This window comes from Plasmodium gallinaceum (assembly GCF_900005855.1).
Source record: "Plasmodium gallinaceum strain 8A genome assembly, contig: PGAL8A_v1_76, whole genome shotgun sequence".
Lineage (NCBI taxonomy): Eukaryota > Apicomplexa > Aconoidasida > Haemosporida > Plasmodiidae > Plasmodium > Plasmodium gallinaceum.
Window position 1 is genome coordinate 2,346,741 of NW_021628238.1, and position 17,101 is coordinate 2,363,841.

Genomic DNA, 17,101 nt, shown 5'->3' on the forward strand with positions numbered 1-17,101 from the left:
TTTTTTTTTTTTTTTTTGTTTATCTCTTTGACATCAATATTTAGATTAATAAAAGAATAAAAAAAAAAAAAAAAAAAAAATTAAAAAATAAATAATTTGAGAAACTTTGTTAAAATTTTCATTTCTTTGAAATGTATAATAATTGTTATATATATATATATATATATATATCTATTTGACATAATATTTTTTCTTTCTTTATATATGATATACATATATAAATGGAATAAATAAAAATATTTTGAGAATATAATGTTAGAAGTATGAATAGATTAGTAAAAAGAAGTAACTTTTTTTTTTGTGTATTTAAGAATGATATGAAAACATTAATAAATAAAAATGTTGATTATGAATTTATTAAAACTATAAATAAAAAAAAGAAAGAAAAGAGTTTTAAAAATATATTTTTTGCCGTTGGTTTGACAAATTTAGCTATATTTTTTTATACATTCCAAAACTTCTATTCAAAAAAAAATAAAGATTATTTTCATTTTAACGATATAACAGTTGTTGATCATTTTATTTTAAGTGAATTTATTAGTTCAATTGGTATTAATAATTTCCATGTATATTTAAAAAATAATTTTTATAAGAAATTGACTACCCAATTACAAAATGAAAGTTACTCATTTAAAGAAAATTCGCTATTAGGTTTATTAGAAAATCTATGTAAAAATAAAAATACTTTTATTGAAATAGAAAAGAAAAAAAAGGAATTCGATTTATTAACATATATTTTTGAGAAATTAAAAAATGAATATTTAGAATATACAAAAAAAAAAATTTATTCATGTATCTTATTCTATTATATAAAATATTCTGATGAATTATTTTTTACATATGATCAAATACAACAATTAGTATATAATAAAAATTTATTCTATAATCTAAAAAATAAGGAAGAAATTATATCATACTTGCTTCTATTAATTTTTAAAAATGAAAAAAATATTTATGAAATATATGAAAAAGAAAATGAGTTAATTAAAATATATACACAGAATAATAATCAATTGAATAAGGTGACAGAAAATTATAACAATTCTATAATAAAATTTTTAATTTCAAGTAAGAATAATAATAAAATAAATGAACAATCAATATTGAAATTTTATTACTCAATTAAAAAAAACAATGAAAATTATTACAAGCAAGAATCATTAAGGAAGTTTCAAAATTATCTTAATAAAATTAATGCTCCTCTATTAATAAATGAAAATGATTTAGTTAAAGAAAAAAATTCCAATAATATTATGAATAAAATTTATTTAAAATATTTTGAAAATACAATCCTTTATACCTTTTTTTTCTCATTTATTCTTCATAATATTAATGCAAAAGAATATAATTTAAAAACTTATATTACGGCATTTAAAGATATATATAAAAGCATTTACACGAATTGTATAATAAATTCATTATTTTTAATTGAAAAATCAGTGATCAACAATTTAGACATTCATAAAGATACAAATTTATTTCTTCTAATATCCTTTTTATTTAATATATTAAATTCCTTATCATTTTCTTTTTCTATTTATAAATGTAAATATGGTATGTAGAAAGAAAAATATAACAAAAAATATGCAAAAAAAAAATAAAATAAAATAAAATTAATAAATATGCTAATAATTGAAAATTTTTAATGTATTTCTTTTTTTTTCAGCTTTAGTTCCGTTGTTGTTTTCACAAATTATTAAAGATGATTTTTTTCTTTAGTATTTTTTTTAATTGAAATTTGACAAATAAGAAAAAAAAAAAAAGTATGCAACACTTTTTAAAAAATGTAACGACTTACAAAAAAAAAAAAAAAAAAAAAAAAAAAAAAAAAAAAAAAAAAAAATGAGAAAAAGGACAAAAAAATACATAATTTTTTTTTTTAATGCAATGAATATAAAAGCAAAATACGAAAAAAAGAGAATGAAAAAAAGTTAACTTTGTAAAGGATAAAAATATGTTTGTAAAAAAAAAAAAAAAAAAAAAAAAAAGAATATATAATTACTATATATATATAATTCAAATTACATATATATAATAACATATTTTCAATTTATATATATAGTGTTGAGAAATTATCTATTAATTGCTTTTATAAAGAAAAAACTTGAAAACAGAAATGTTAAAAATATATTTTTTCTTTACAATTTTAAGACAGTACATACTTAAAAATATAAATAAAAAAAATAAATATAATAATAAATATATATAGAAATCTTAATAACATATATATTTAATTATATATGTTTCTTTTTGATATTTGTTTGTAATATATTAAGTGTGAGAATATAAAATATTTAAATCAACACCTTTACTGTTATTTGAATTATTACTATTTGAAAACCTACTGCAATCTTTTGGAGATTTAAAAGTTTCTTCATTTTTACTAGTTAAATTATTGTTTATATTAATAAAATTTATGCTATCATTCTTTTCTATTTTTGTTTTAATAATATTTTCTTTTTGATCATTTATTAACTTAATATAACTTTCACTATCATTTTCATCTTTTACGATTTTATGATATTCTAAATTACTTTTATTTTTCTGATTATTAACTATAAAATTACTATTAAAAAGAAATTCTTCACTTTCATTATTTTTATTTATCATATTCAAGATATCACTAGAATTAAAAGTTTTCTTCATATGTATATTTTCACTTTGAAAAATATTATTGTGAGATAAATTATCATTAAAATAATTTTCTTTATTTATTAAACTATCTCTTTCCACTGTATTTTTATTTCTTAAAAGTTTTAATTTTCTATAATAATTTTCAAAATAAGAGTTTTCTTTGTCGTTACTATCATCATTTTCATAGTGCTGATCAATCTGCTTATTTTTTTTTTTTAAAAAATCAAATATCTTGTTTTTAATTGATGAATCTTGCAACTCTTTTTTTTTAGATTTATATGATAACAAAAAATTGTCAAAATTCGTATTAAATATATCACTTGAATTCAAGACATTATTTTTTTCCTTATCTATATTTTCATTTGAGTTCATTTCTTCATTTCTATTTATATTTTTCATTTTTATCTTATATAAATAATTTTTGTATATTTTTTCTTTCTCTTCAAGCTCATTATTATCTCTATTTTTTTTATTATTTCTGTTCTCCTTGCTTAATAGGTTTTTACTTTCTTCTTGTTCTTCTTCTTCTTCTGCAACTTTGTATTTTTCGTTATGTTCATTATATAGTGTTTCATCCTCTTCTGTGCCAAATTTTTCATCTTCTTTAATTTCATTATTTTCATTATTTTCTTGTTTACAACTGTCATTTTTGTAAATATCCTTATTGATATTTTCTTTTGTTGCATCATTACTCTCTTTATATCCTATATTTCTAATTTTATCATCTTTTTCACTTTTCTTGTATTCTACATTGCATTTTATTTTTGAAATAATCTCCTCATTTTCTAATTTCATATTATTGAAGAAAAAAGAAGAATTATTACTTCCATATATATTTTCATTTTTTGATAATATCCTTTCATTTTTCAATAAATAGTTATTGTTTGTATTTTCATTAGATTTATTATTTTCAAATGAAATAAGAGGAGTTTTACAGTAACTATTATTGTTGTTGAATTTTAATAGTTCCATATTTGATAATATCAAATTATCATTTTTAATGAGATTTTTATTATTTTCTAAAATAAATAAACTATTAGAATCATTCTTTTTTTTTTCTAAGTCATTAATGATTGTGCATTTATTTAATAAGTTGATTTTATTATTTTCATTTTCTTCATGTAAATCAGAAAATTGTTCTCTCTTGCTTTTTCTTGAAGGTGATATGAGTGAATCTTCATTTTCATTAATACGTGAATATTCTCCTTCTAAAATATTAAAAGAATTACTTAAATTTTTTACACTTTCTATTTTAGATAAATCTACTGGAAAATTGCTTATTGATTTCCTTTTATTCTCAATATTTTTATAAATATTTTTTAGTCTTTCATTTATAATAAACAAACCATATATATTACTTTTGTTTTTATATTTATTCAATATATATGATCTTATATCGTTTTGATTATTGGAGTTTTTAAGTTTGTTGTGTTTAAAAAAATTATTATAACTACTCTCAATAATATAATTATTAGGAATGGAATTTTCATTGAACAATTTATTTATGTTTTCTTTACTTTTTATCAAACTGTTACTATATAAAAAATTATCATTTAATAGTTCATTAATATTATCTTTCCTTGTTAAACTGTTACTGGAAAAATTTTTTTCACTTATTAATTTCTTTAAACTTTCTTTTTTTTTTATAATATTATTAGAATTCAATTTTTCATTTTTTATATTTGAAAGAAAAAATTCAATAGTTTTGTTCTTATCAATATCTTCATTTATATAATATTCATGTATATTTGTAATATCTTTTTCCTTATCTGTTTCTTCATTAGCAGAACTACTTGAAGTAATTTTTTTCAAATTATGAAGAATAATTTCCTTCTCATTATTATAATTTTTATTAATTTTATTTTTTAATTTGGAATGATTTATATTTCCTAAAATGTTTTTATTATTATCAAGGGTGTTGTTACTATAAAATTTTTTTTCTTGTGATAGATTATTACTAAAACTAAAAACTTTACACTTTCTTAAGTTATATAGATTTAAATCATATAAATATTTATTACTACTTAATTCTTTGTTAGATATAATACTATTATTTAAATCACAATAATAATTTTTTTTTTTTTTTTTTTCTCCTAATCTATTACTTTCTATTATGTTTGAATAAAAATTTAAGCTTGGTGACTTTCTTAGTAAATGGTAATTTAAATTATTCAAATTAATTAAATTACTTTTTACATTAGAAAATGTGATTTCTTTATTTTCTATAGCATCATTTTCAATCTGATTATTATGACAATTAAAATTAGTTGAATAACTGTTGCAATAATTATCATTTTTATTACTTAAATAATTACCATTATTTCTTTTTTCAATGTTAGTAATGCAATTTTCATCTTTTACTAAACATTTTCCTTTACTTCCATTTTTTTCACAAGCATTTATTTTACAATTATTAGAATACATATTCTCTTTAATAGAACATATATTATTATCATTATTTTTCTTTCTTGGATATATTTTTTTCTTTTTTAACATTTCTTTTTTTTTTTGTAATATTTTTTTTTTTTTTCCTCTCTTTTTATTTACATATTTAATCCCTTCAGATAATTCATTGCTTTCCTTTATTTCTTCATCAGTCTCATTTTCTTCATCATCGTCATCTTCTTCATTATACCTATCCTTATCTTCATCTTCGTCTTCCTGATTATCCTGATTTTCTTTTCCTTCTTTGTATTCTCTTATTTCATATCCATTTTCATGTTCATCTTTTTGGTTTTCTTCTTCTTCATCTTCATCTTCATAGTCACCATTTGTCTGTTCATCTTTTCCTTGAACATCTGTTGAATCACTAGAATAATTTTTTACTTTGCTATTCTTGGATTTTTTTATACTTAAAAAATTTTTATTAAATACCATATTTTCTTTTTTTAAAAAGCTATTTTCATTTTGTAAGGTATTGATTAATTTTTCCTTTTTTCTAATATCTTCATTTAAAATTTCATTATATTTTCGTAATTTTTCATTATTTACTCTGTATCCTTCAATGCTATTTTTTAAATATAATAAATCTTTTTCGTTTTCTTCTACTCTTTTAGCAAGTTTTTTTTTACTTAAATCATTTAATTCTTTTTCTTTTACTAATTCTTCGTATACATTTTTTACTAATAAAATATCATTTACCATGTTTTTAATTGTATCGTTTTTTTGATTAATAACATTATTAGAATTTATCTTTTCTTTTTCATATTTTTCAATAGTTGTTAATAATTTTTTTTTCTCTTCTTGCTCTTTATTTAACATACTTGATAATTTCTTTATATTGCTATCCAATTCTTCTATTTTCTTTTCGTATAAATCTATATTAGTTTTGTTTTTTTTTGTAACCTCTTCTTTTTCTTTTATTAAATTTTCTATTAATGAATCCTTTTCATCATTTTTTTTTTTTTCATTATAATATTTATTTTCATAATCATTCAATTGCATATTTGATTCCTTTTCATATTTATCTATTTTTTTCTTGAAATAATTTTCTTTTTCATCCATTTCATTTTTTAAAATATTCATTCTCCTATCATACGATTCTTTTATTCTATCAATTTCTTCATCATATATATTTTTCAACTTTTCTATTTCGTTTTTCATGTTATCAATACTTCCACTTAAAATGGAATTCTTCTCTTCTAAAATTTTATTTTCCTCATTTTTTTTATTTTCCTTTTGAATAGAAGCTTCTAAATCTGCTTTTAATCTATAAATTTCACTAACCATATATCCAATATTGTAATTATCATATGTATATCCATTATATAAATTCAAATTTTTATAATTTTCGTTCATAGTATGATCACTCTTATCTATATTTGAGTGAATATTAGCAAAGTTTGAGTTTAAAAAATTACTCAAACTTATATTATAAGCTTCGTCAAAAAGAGACAAATGTTCATTTTTGTTTTTTGTTTTATTTTTTTTTTTATTTTTTTTATTTTCAACCAAATTAATAATATTTTTTTCGTTTTTATCTGTTTCATTATTTTCATTAAAAATGTCAATAAATTTTAATTTTGCACTTTTTTCTTTTTCTTTTTTTTTTAAAACTTCTGAGGGAGACTCGTAGTTTTCCATCTTTTTTGTCTCATTTTAGTAAAAAACAAAAAAAAATATAAATTTTAAATAGTGACTAATGATAATATGTGTATTTATATATATAAAAAGAAAAAAATTACATGAAATTTAAATATAATAAATATGAAAAAAAAGAAAAAATTTAAATGTACTTTTTCGCAAAAATTAGTTGTATTACAAAGAAAAAAAAATAATAAAAATAATATCACATTAAAATATTAAACAGAAATAAAAAAAAAAATATATTTGATTAATCGGACATATAAAAAGTTAAAAAGAACAGGAATATATAAAGAAAAATATTTTTTATAAGGACAAGAAAAAAAATCTAGATACATTATACATACGTATAAATGTTTGCTTATTCATAAACTAAGACAATTTAAAGTTACATTTTTTTAATGTAATTAAAATTTTATTTCTTTTTTCTTTTTTTATTTTGATATATTTCTTTTTCTTAATTTAATACAATTATTTTTATTTTTTTAAGAAATTTTTTTCATTTTGCACTAATAATCAATGCGAAATAATTCCTTTTATTAAATAAATTATAAAATTAAAAAGAGACTTTTTTCTTTTTTAGTTTTTTAAATATACAAGAATTCGTTGCAATATTTTTTATTACACATTTAGACGCAAAAAAAAAAAAAAAAAAAAAAAAAAAAATGTATGCGTGCACATTTTTAATTTTATTTTTATATTAAGAATTACATATTTTTGTGATATATATGAAAAAATAATACAAAAGTATCAATTTTTTCTAATTTATATTTTTTTATTTTTTTTTCGTGTTTCTTAGAAATATAATTTGAAAAAATAAGTAAATAATTGCATACATCTTGATTATATACACTTTTTCTTTTTTAATAATATTTTTTTTTTTTAAGGTGTTTATTTCTTTTATTATTTTTAAAGTTTTTTAATTTTTAATAATTTTAAGCAAATCAAAGTAAAAAAAAAAGGAATACTATGAATTTTGGTTAAAAAGCTTATGTAAAAAAAATATAATATATATTAACTAAAAAGAAAAAAAAAAAAAAAAAAATAAATAAATAATATTAAAAATTTAAGTAAAATTTTGAAAAAATCATGAAACCTTTTTCAAAAAAAAATAAGTATCTCCATATTTCTTAAATATAAATTTTTCTTTGGAATCATATTTTTTCTGTTTTTCTTTTTAATGGCAATTAAAAAGTCTTTATTTATATTCATTCTATGGAAACATTTTAAATATACTTAAAAAAAAAAAAAATAGATATCATATTATAATACACTTCCTATTTTTATTATGTATGCTAAATGTTTTCTTATTTTAAACTACTCATGTTGTTATTTAAATTTTGAAGAAATTTTTCCTTTTCTTTTTTTAATTGAATAATAATATGAGAAAGAATTTTGGGACTAACCCCATATTCACACAATTGTATTAATATGACTATGGTTTCTTTATCCAAGTTTACATTTAATATGTTAGAAATTTCATAAATTATTTCAATGGCTTCTTTTTTTGCTTCTTTATCGCTCATTTTAATTACTTCTTTTTTTATTAATTAAAATATTACATAAATATTTTTTTCTATTTTCCTTCTTTTCAGGGGAAATATTTTATTAAATATATATATATTTTTTTCCTTTTTTATTACTTCTTAATATTTTATTATTTTAATATAATTTTTTATTCTTTTATATGAAATTCTCTAATTTCCAAAATGTGTTATTGGAAGATAAAATAGATAAATGTACAAAATGTATTTTAAAAATATAATAATATTGTTATAATAAAATTTTTAAAAAAAAAATAATGGAAATATTTATAAATTCATTATTGTTATTTTATATCCTTTTTATTTTATTTCTTTTTTTGAAATAATTTTTTTCTAAAAATAAGTTATTTAAAATAGAAATATTTATGATATATGGTAGATATATTGTTCTATGAATTTTAAAATAAAAAGAAAAAAAAAATAAAATTATTCTTTTTGTTGATTGAATATTTGACATATTAAGTATTTTAGAAATATAATATTTTAAATACACATTTTATGAGATTACATAAACATTACTCCTTTTAATAATTATACTCCTTTTTTTAAAATTTATGTTAAGAATTTAATTTATTTAAAAATATAATAAAAAAAAAATATATATATATACCCAGTTGAAGAATGATATTTTAAACTTCACTAATGTATTATAAAAATATAACAAAAAAAAAAAAAAAAAAAAAAAAAAAATTGAAAAAAAGTGAACTGAAAAAAGAGAATTTTTAATTCAAATATATAATATATATGTTTTCATTTTATTATTTCTTGTGTTTGTTTATTAAATGATTATTTTTTACATTTTTTTTAATTAAGTTATTTTTAAATATATTATTTTATATAAATATAAAATTATATATATATCAAATAAATAAGGAGAAAAAATACTTTAAACAATGTGGTTTATAACTTTTTATTTTTCAAAAATATGTGATTAATTTTAATTTTTTTTTTCTTTGTCTAGTTATTATTATTTGTTAAATAATTTTTATATTTTTTTAATTTATATCTTGAATTAATTTTTATTAAATAATTATTGTTTTATTTATTTTATATACTAATATATATATTAATTTATCTTATAATTAATTTTTATTTTTTTTTTTTTATTAAAGCTTTTTTTATTTTATTTTGTTGTAATATATATATGTATATATATTAATTTATTATGGGTAATGTACTTTGTAAGATTAAGGAAGTTAAAAATTCCTTGATCAATTCTTTGTTAAATAGTATTAAGAATTTCTTTAAAAGAGGAGATAAATTAAATGATAAATTTGAAAATGATAGTAATAAAAATGTGAAAATTAAAAATAAAAATAAAAATTACATATTCAGAGCAATATGTGACATGAATAAATATGAAATAACGTTATTATCAATGGCCTTAATATTTTTAGCAATAAATGCTTATACTAACCTAAGTTATCCAAAAATTATGGGAGAATGTATTGAATCAGATAACACGAAATTTATGAAATATAACTTTCTAAATAATATGCTTCAAAAAACAATTTTTTTAAAAAAATTTCAAGTAAAAACAAATAACAACATGAATGCTTTAATTTATTATATTCCTTATTTTGCATGTGGAGGGTTGGCATCTTATTTTAGGATATATTTTACAAGTAAATGTATCAAAAATGTAGAATATAGATTAAAGAAAGAAGTTCATAACAAAATCATTAGTGAAAATGATGAAGAATTTAAAAAATATAAATCTTCCGACTATTTAGTTAACTGTGCATTTAATGAAATAAAATTTGCCTCAAAAGAATTAGTCACATCTATTACTCAAATGTTACGATATGTTAATTCTATTATTGGAGGTATGATTTCAATGGTCTTAATTTCTTCATATTTAACAAAACTTTGTATATTCATAGTTCCTGCATATGGTTTTTTTGTGCTAATGATTTTAAAAAAATTAAAAAATATTAGAATTCAAACTGATAATTTTGATGAAAAACAAATGGCTCGTTTTTCAGATATTTTACAAAAAAAAAATATAGTTTCTATATTTGGAAACGAATATTATGAAAAAGAATACTTTTCTAAGAAACTAAAAGCTGTTGATAAATTGCATCAAAAGTATTTAAATTGTGAAGCTACGTTTTATTCATTTTTAAATATTGGTAGTAATGTTGTTATATGCTCCATATTGTGTTTTGGTAGAATGGAACTGAAAAATAATAATATCACTCATGGTCAATTAGTTTCATTTATTGCATATAGTAGCATGTTAGGTTTGGGTATTGTTGGATTACTTAAGTTAAAAAAAGATCTTAACATTCTTCACTTAAGTTTGAAGAAAATTTATGAAATATTGGATTTTTCTAAATCTTACAAAGCAAATAATCCTAATGATAAAATTTTATTAAACGATAAAAATATACATAATAAAAATGAAAAAGATGATAAAAAAAATTTTAAAATAGAAAGCATTAATGATGATTACAATAATGGACAGAAAAAATCTTATAATTGTAATTTTAATAAAAATATATTTCCAGAAAATATTAAAGGTTCTATAAAGTATGAAAATGTTAGTTTTTCATACAATAATTTTGACGAAAATAAAAAGGAGGTTTTAAAAAATATAAATTTTGAAATTAATGAAAATGAAAAGGTTGCGATAATAGGAAAGAGTGGATCAGGGAAATCTACATTGTGGAAATTATTAACTAGAGAATATGAATACGAAGGGAATATTTATATAGACAATTATAATATAAAAGATATAAACGAAACTTATTTTAAAAAAAACGTTTTGTCAATTAGTGAACAAGAATGCAGTATTTTGAATAGATCTTTATATGAAAATTTAATTTATGGATTACTACCTGTAAAAATACAAGACGAAAAGAAAACTTTCAAAATAATTTTTGAGAATATTGATTCCAGTAAATCTCTATACGAAAAAATTCTTACGAATTCCATGGAAGATAAAAAAGAGACTAATAAATCTTTAGATACTTTAACAGATAAAAATAAAATTTCTTTAATTCTACAAAATTGTGATTTAAATGAATCTAATTATGAGTATCTTCGAGAAAAATTTAATTCTTATTTAAAATCATCTATAGAAGAAAAAAATTTTTTCAGTGAAAAAGAAAAAGAATTTATTAATGAAAAAGTACAAGACATAGTTAAAAATATTCACTGTAAAAATAAAAATAGCTGTAACACCAATAAAATAATCGTAAACAATACAGTTGATACAGATTATAATATCAATAATTATACATTTTTAAAGGATTACAAAAATAAATTAAATACAATAAATTCATCAGTCAATGTATTATGTGAGGAATTAGATTTAATTAATTTTATTAACACACTTCCTCAAAATTTTCATACAGAAATTCGTCATAATTCAATGTCTTCTGGTCAAAAACAAAGAATTTCAATTATTCGTTCATTAATGAAAGACACACCCATATATGTTTTTGATGAAATTACATCATTTTTAGATGAATCAAATACGGAAAAAGTATACACACTTATTAATACGTTAATACCGAATAAAACCATAATTTATATTACTCATTCAATACAACTTTTAAAAGAAATGGATAAAATTATTATTGTTGATAATGGAGAAATAAAATCAATAGGATCATATGATGAAGTAAAAAAAGATCCATTATTCTTAGATATTTTTTCAATGAATAGTAATAAAACATAACTTTTCATATTTTTATATAAATTTGTGTAATATGTTTTTTTCTTCTTAAATATGTATATATAACTTCTAAAAAATAATTTTCTTTATCATTTTTGTTATATAAATGCTTTTTATTATTGTTTTCATCTGTTATTAATAGCATTGCTTATTTATTATTTTATTATTTATTTTATTTTTTTTTTTTTCCTATTAAATTAATTATTGTTTTTTTAACAATTCCAACAATAAGTATATTTACTTTTGCATATAATTATAAATAAATGAATATAAAATTATAATTTTTTAGCATATTCCTTATTTTTATTTTGTTGAACCTTTTTTTTATTATATGTGTATTGAATTTTTTTTTATATGTATTATTAAAATAAAGTGAAAAAGAAAAAAAAATAAAAGAGAAATGAAAAAAGCAAGGTATATTTATGGGTTAAATATTACGAAAATTAATATATGCACGAAAGTTATAAATATTTTATAATTACAAAATATTAAAAGTATATAAAATTTTATTGTGCTATGTATAGATTTTCAGAAAGTTTATGCTCTAGTTGAAGAACTTCATCAATACTATTATTATTATCATGTTTTCTATTTAAGTAATGTAATTAAAAATATAAGCTATGTAAAAAAATATATTATAAAATACTTATAAGCATTAAAGGAAATGAAATTTCACTAAATTACCGTATAATTTTTACCAATAAATAACATAAAAAAAATAAGAACAAGGTAAATTAATAATAGTAAGAACTCAATAATTAATTAGTATTCCATAAAAATTAGCAAGCATTTATCTATTTACACTATCATTTAATGTAAGATATGAAAAAAATATTTTTAAAAAAATTCTAAGACTATTAAGTATGTAGTGCTTTTTTTAAAATAAAAAAATGTATATATGTATTTTAGTTAATTATAGTCTAATAAATACATATATTAACAAACAATAAGAAAAAAAAAAAAAAAAAAAAAAAAAAAAGGGAATATTTGAAGTCAGGGTAATCGAAGTTTATTTATATTAAGAATAGTATATATATATATATATATATATTTAAAAAAATCATTTAAAATTTACTTACATGGAAGCAAAACAAAAACTATAAAAATGTAATAAGATCATTCAAAAAAGAGAACTATAATAGAAAAAAATATTTTTGTTTATTCATAATAAAAAGTAATATATCTTCTATACATAATTAATTAAATTCTTTTTAAGCCTCTGTACATAATTTCTTATTTTTCTTATTTAAAAATTATAGCAATCACTTGTTTTGTCTATCCAAATGTTTTCCTTATCTTTAGGAGATTCATAAGCATCACTTGTAGCTTCATATATTTTCCCTTCAAATATAACTCTTTCTCCTTTACTGTATAAATTATTCATATAATTTAAAGCACCACATATATATTTATCATAATCACATGAACCTTTTAACTTCCAGTCAGTAATATTTGTAGTAGGCATAGAATCTGAATTCACAATATTTTGAAAAATATATCCACTTAACTTAACCAATTTACCTTCCTCATCAATGTATTCATGGTTAAAATCCCAATCATCTATGAATGAACAATTGTATAAATTTAAATTGTATACTTTACGAGAATTTTTTATTATATTCTTCTTTTTCCTAATCAGAGGATGTTCACTATTCGATATGTTTTCAACATTTTCATCACTAAAACTATCTAAATTTTTATCTTCTTTCATTTTTTCATTGACTAAGTTAATTTCATTAAAATTGTTATTTTCTGTATCAATTTCGTTTTCATCTGAATCTTCATCAAAATTTTCATCTAAATTATTATTTGGAACATTATTACTTTCATTATCATAATTTTCTCCATTATTCTTATTATCATTTACTATGCTAGTTTCTAGGTAACTTATTTTTTCCTTGTTTTGTCCAAAGGGTTTTGGAAAATTTAAAATCTTCGTCTTTTTTAAATGCTTGAATTCCTTTGGTAATTCTTCTGAAATTGATACTTGTGAAACTTTTTTAAGTTCTCTCAAAAAATCCTTTTCATTAGTAAAATCCTTTTCATCATTATTAAATATAATATATTCACAATATCCTTTTTGTTTATCTTTCATATGATTAAACGTATCATTTATCTTTTCTTTTAAATCATTTAAATCAGTTTTTTTTTTTAATTTTTGATATTCTTTCTCATTGACAGTATTATTATTATTATTCTGTTTTAATAATAAAATTCTTATTTTTTTTTTATGTTTTCGACTAATATCATAATTTTTGTCATTTAATAAATATGTATTATTAATATTTATATTAGGATTAGATATATTTTTTATTTTTATTATTTTACAATTATTTAAAGTTTCCACGGGAATATTTATACCATCTTCATTTAAAAGGATTATGTTGGTGTTATTATTACTTATATCTTTTTTTATAGCATATAATTCTTCATTATTATTTGAATTAAAAGAATTTCCATCTAATGGAATAAATCCATCAGAATAATCAGTAGATCTTTTATTTTTAAGATTTAAAGTGTTATCATACCTTTCACTAGAAGCATAAACATAATTACTATTATCAATATTATAACTTTTGTTTGATGTATTATTTATATCGTTATTTAGGATAATATCATAATCATTTCTTAATAATTTATCTTCGTTGCTTATTGGGTTATATTCATCATTACTTAATACATTTTTATCACTTTCATTTAATAAATTTTTATGATCACTATTTAATAAATTATCAGGGTCATTGTATAATAAATCATGTTCATTATTTAATGTGCTATCACCAACATTTATTAATAAATTTTCTTCACCATTTTTTTTTAGTAAGTTATTATCATCACTTCTTAAAGAAGTACTGATAGTATCCTTATCCAGATTATCAATAATGTTATGCAATACGGTATTATTGGATTTTTTTAATATATCATCATCATCATGGTCTAATGAGTCATCAACAGTATCATTGACAAAGTTATCATCAATATTGTCAAACATGTTAGTATCATTACTTAAAGAATTATCAACGATATCGCTAGTTAAATTATCAACTGTGTTATCTAATAATTCATGAGAATCTTCATTTAATGTATTATCTTTATCATCATTTCTCTTTAATTCATCTTTACTGTCACCTATTAAAGAATTATCAACGACATCTCTAGTTAAATCATCAACTATGTTATCTAATAATTCATTAGAATCTTCATTTATTGCAATATTAGTGTCATCATTTTTTTTTAATGCGCCATTATCAGGTCCTATTAAAGAATTATCAACAACATCGCTAGCCAAATCATTAATTATGTTGTCTAATAATCCATCAGAATCTTCACTTAATGTATCATTATCATCTTCTCTTAAAGAATTATCAACAACATCGTTAGTCAAATCATTAATTATGTTGTCTATTAATCCATCAGAATCTTCATTTAATGTATCATTATCATCTTCTCTTAAAGAATTATCAACAACATCGCTAGCCAAATCATTATCTATATTATCTAATAATCCATCAGAATCTTCATTTAATGTATCATTATCATCTTCTCTTAAAGAAATATCAACAATATCGTTAGTCAAATCATTAATTATGTTGTCTAATAATCCACCAGAATCTTCATTTAATGCAATATCAATGTCATCATTTTTCTTTAATATATCATTATCATCTTTTATTAAAGAATTATCAACAACATCGCTAGTCAAATTATTATCTATATTATCTAATAATCCATCAGAATCTTCATTTAATGTGTTATCTTCACCATCATTTATTTTTAATTTGATATTATCATAACTTCTCAAAGAATTGTCTACAGTATCTCTATCCAGATCATCAATTACGTTATCTGATATGGTATCGTCATCTTTTTTTAACAAGTTGTTTTTATCATTACTTAAAGAATTATCAACGAGATTTATAGTCAAATTGTTATCTATATTATCTAATGATCTATCAAAATTCCCATTTAATGCATCATCTTCATCATCATTTTTTTTTAATAAATTATTATTACCACCCCTTAAATGAATATCTAAAGTATCTCTATTTAGGTCACCAATAGTGCTATTTAATATTGTATCATCATTTTTTTTTAATAAATTAAATTGGTCATTACTTAAATAATTGTGAACTTGATCTTCAATGAAATTTTCAGCAGTGCTATCTAATAACATATCAGAATCCTCATTTAATGTATTATTCTCATCGTCATTTTTTTTTAATGAGTTATTATAATCTCCTCCTAAATAAATATCTGCGACATCTCTATCTAGATTATCATTTGTGTTACCCAATAAGGTGTCATCATCTTTTTTTAATAAATTATTTTTATCACTGCTTAATATAGTATTATTATCGCTACTTAAAATGTTATTTTTATAATTATTTATATCAAAGTAGGTATCTAAAAAACTTTCATTAGACCTATGATCTTCATTTTCATAACTCTTGACAACATCATTATTTTCAACAATACCTCTGTATTTGTTCTGATCGTTTTCATTTATTCCACTCATATTACTATCACTAATTTTTGGTGTTTTTTTAATATCATCGTATATATTTTTTGTTGTATCAAAAGCATTAATTTTTTGTGAATAAAAATTATCATTTTTGTTATTTACTATAGCATTTGTAGAAAAATTGTTTGAAGTAGGATATTTTTCTTTTTTTGAAGAACTTAAATTAATGTCATTATTTAATTTGGTGGATTCTAATATGTTATCTAAAATATTTTTCAAATTTTCATGATTTACTCCCTTACTTGGATACGAAAAAATATATTTTTCTAATTTTTCATTATTATTGTTGTTATTTTTTAATTTATCATTAAAATGCTTTTTTACTTCATTTAATTTTAGTGCACTTAAAGTTTCCAACAAAAATTCATATGTAAAAATTAAGAAAAAATATATTTTTATATCCATTATTACAACTAAATATAATTATTCGTAATTTAAATTAAGCTAAAATTTAGAATGAGAAAAAGAAAATGAAAACGTGAATTTCAATTAAATCAAAATTATTAAGTACACTATTTCTTAAAATTCTATTAATTATTATTTTTTTAATATATGAGAAAAATTGTTAAAAATTAATGAAAATATATTTAATGGAACAACAAAAAAAAAAAAAAAAAAAAAGAAAATAATAAAAAA

The 17,101-nt window shown here is 18.6% G+C and overlaps 5 protein-coding genes across 5 annotated transcripts; 2 read left to right on the forward strand and 3 right to left on the reverse strand.

The window, feature by feature from the left end:
- Positions 1-263: 263 nt before the first annotated feature.
- PGAL8A_00250600 (conserved Plasmodium protein, unknown function) lies at positions 264-1,719 on the forward strand (the record flags this gene model as incomplete). The annotated part of the gene is made up of 2 exons (XM_028671246.1): positions 264-1,554; positions 1,667-1,719. The coding sequence occupies 2 exons, from the start codon at positions 264-266 to the stop codon at positions 1,717-1,719; spliced, it is 1,344 nt and encodes a 447-aa protein (XP_028527917.1).
- Positions 1,720-2,271: 552 nt separating this feature from the next.
- PGAL8A_00250700 (conserved Plasmodium protein, unknown function) lies at positions 2,272-6,717 on the reverse strand (the record flags this gene model as incomplete). The annotated part of the gene is made up of 1 exon (XM_028671247.1): positions 2,272-6,717. One exon carries the CDS (start codon positions 6,715-6,717, stop codon positions 2,272-2,274), a length of 4,446 nt encoding a protein of 1,481 aa, XP_028527918.1.
- A 1,307-nt stretch (positions 6,718-8,024) lies between these two features.
- On the reverse strand, positions 8,025-8,243 carry PGAL8A_00250800 (mitotic-spindle organizing protein 1, putative; the record flags this gene model as incomplete). The annotated part of the gene is made up of 1 exon (XM_028671248.1): positions 8,025-8,243. The coding sequence occupies one exon, from the start codon at positions 8,241-8,243 to the stop codon at positions 8,025-8,027; it is 219 nt and encodes a 72-aa protein (XP_028527919.1).
- A 1,183-nt stretch (positions 8,244-9,426) lies between these two features.
- On the forward strand, positions 9,427-11,946 carry ABCB5 (ABC transporter B family member 5, putative; the record flags this gene model as incomplete). Its single annotated transcript, XM_028671249.1, has 1 exon — positions 9,427-11,946. The coding sequence occupies one exon, from the start codon at positions 9,427-9,429 to the stop codon at positions 11,944-11,946; it is 2,520 nt and encodes an 839-aa protein (XP_028527920.1).
- A 1,243-nt stretch (positions 11,947-13,189) lies between these two features.
- On the reverse strand, positions 13,190-16,870 carry PGAL8A_00251000 (secreted ookinete protein, putative; the record flags this gene model as incomplete). The annotated part of the gene is made up of 1 exon (XM_028671250.1): positions 13,190-16,870. One exon carries the CDS (start codon positions 16,868-16,870, stop codon positions 13,190-13,192), a length of 3,681 nt encoding a protein of 1,226 aa, XP_028527921.1.
- Positions 16,871-17,101: the final 231 nt, after the last annotated feature.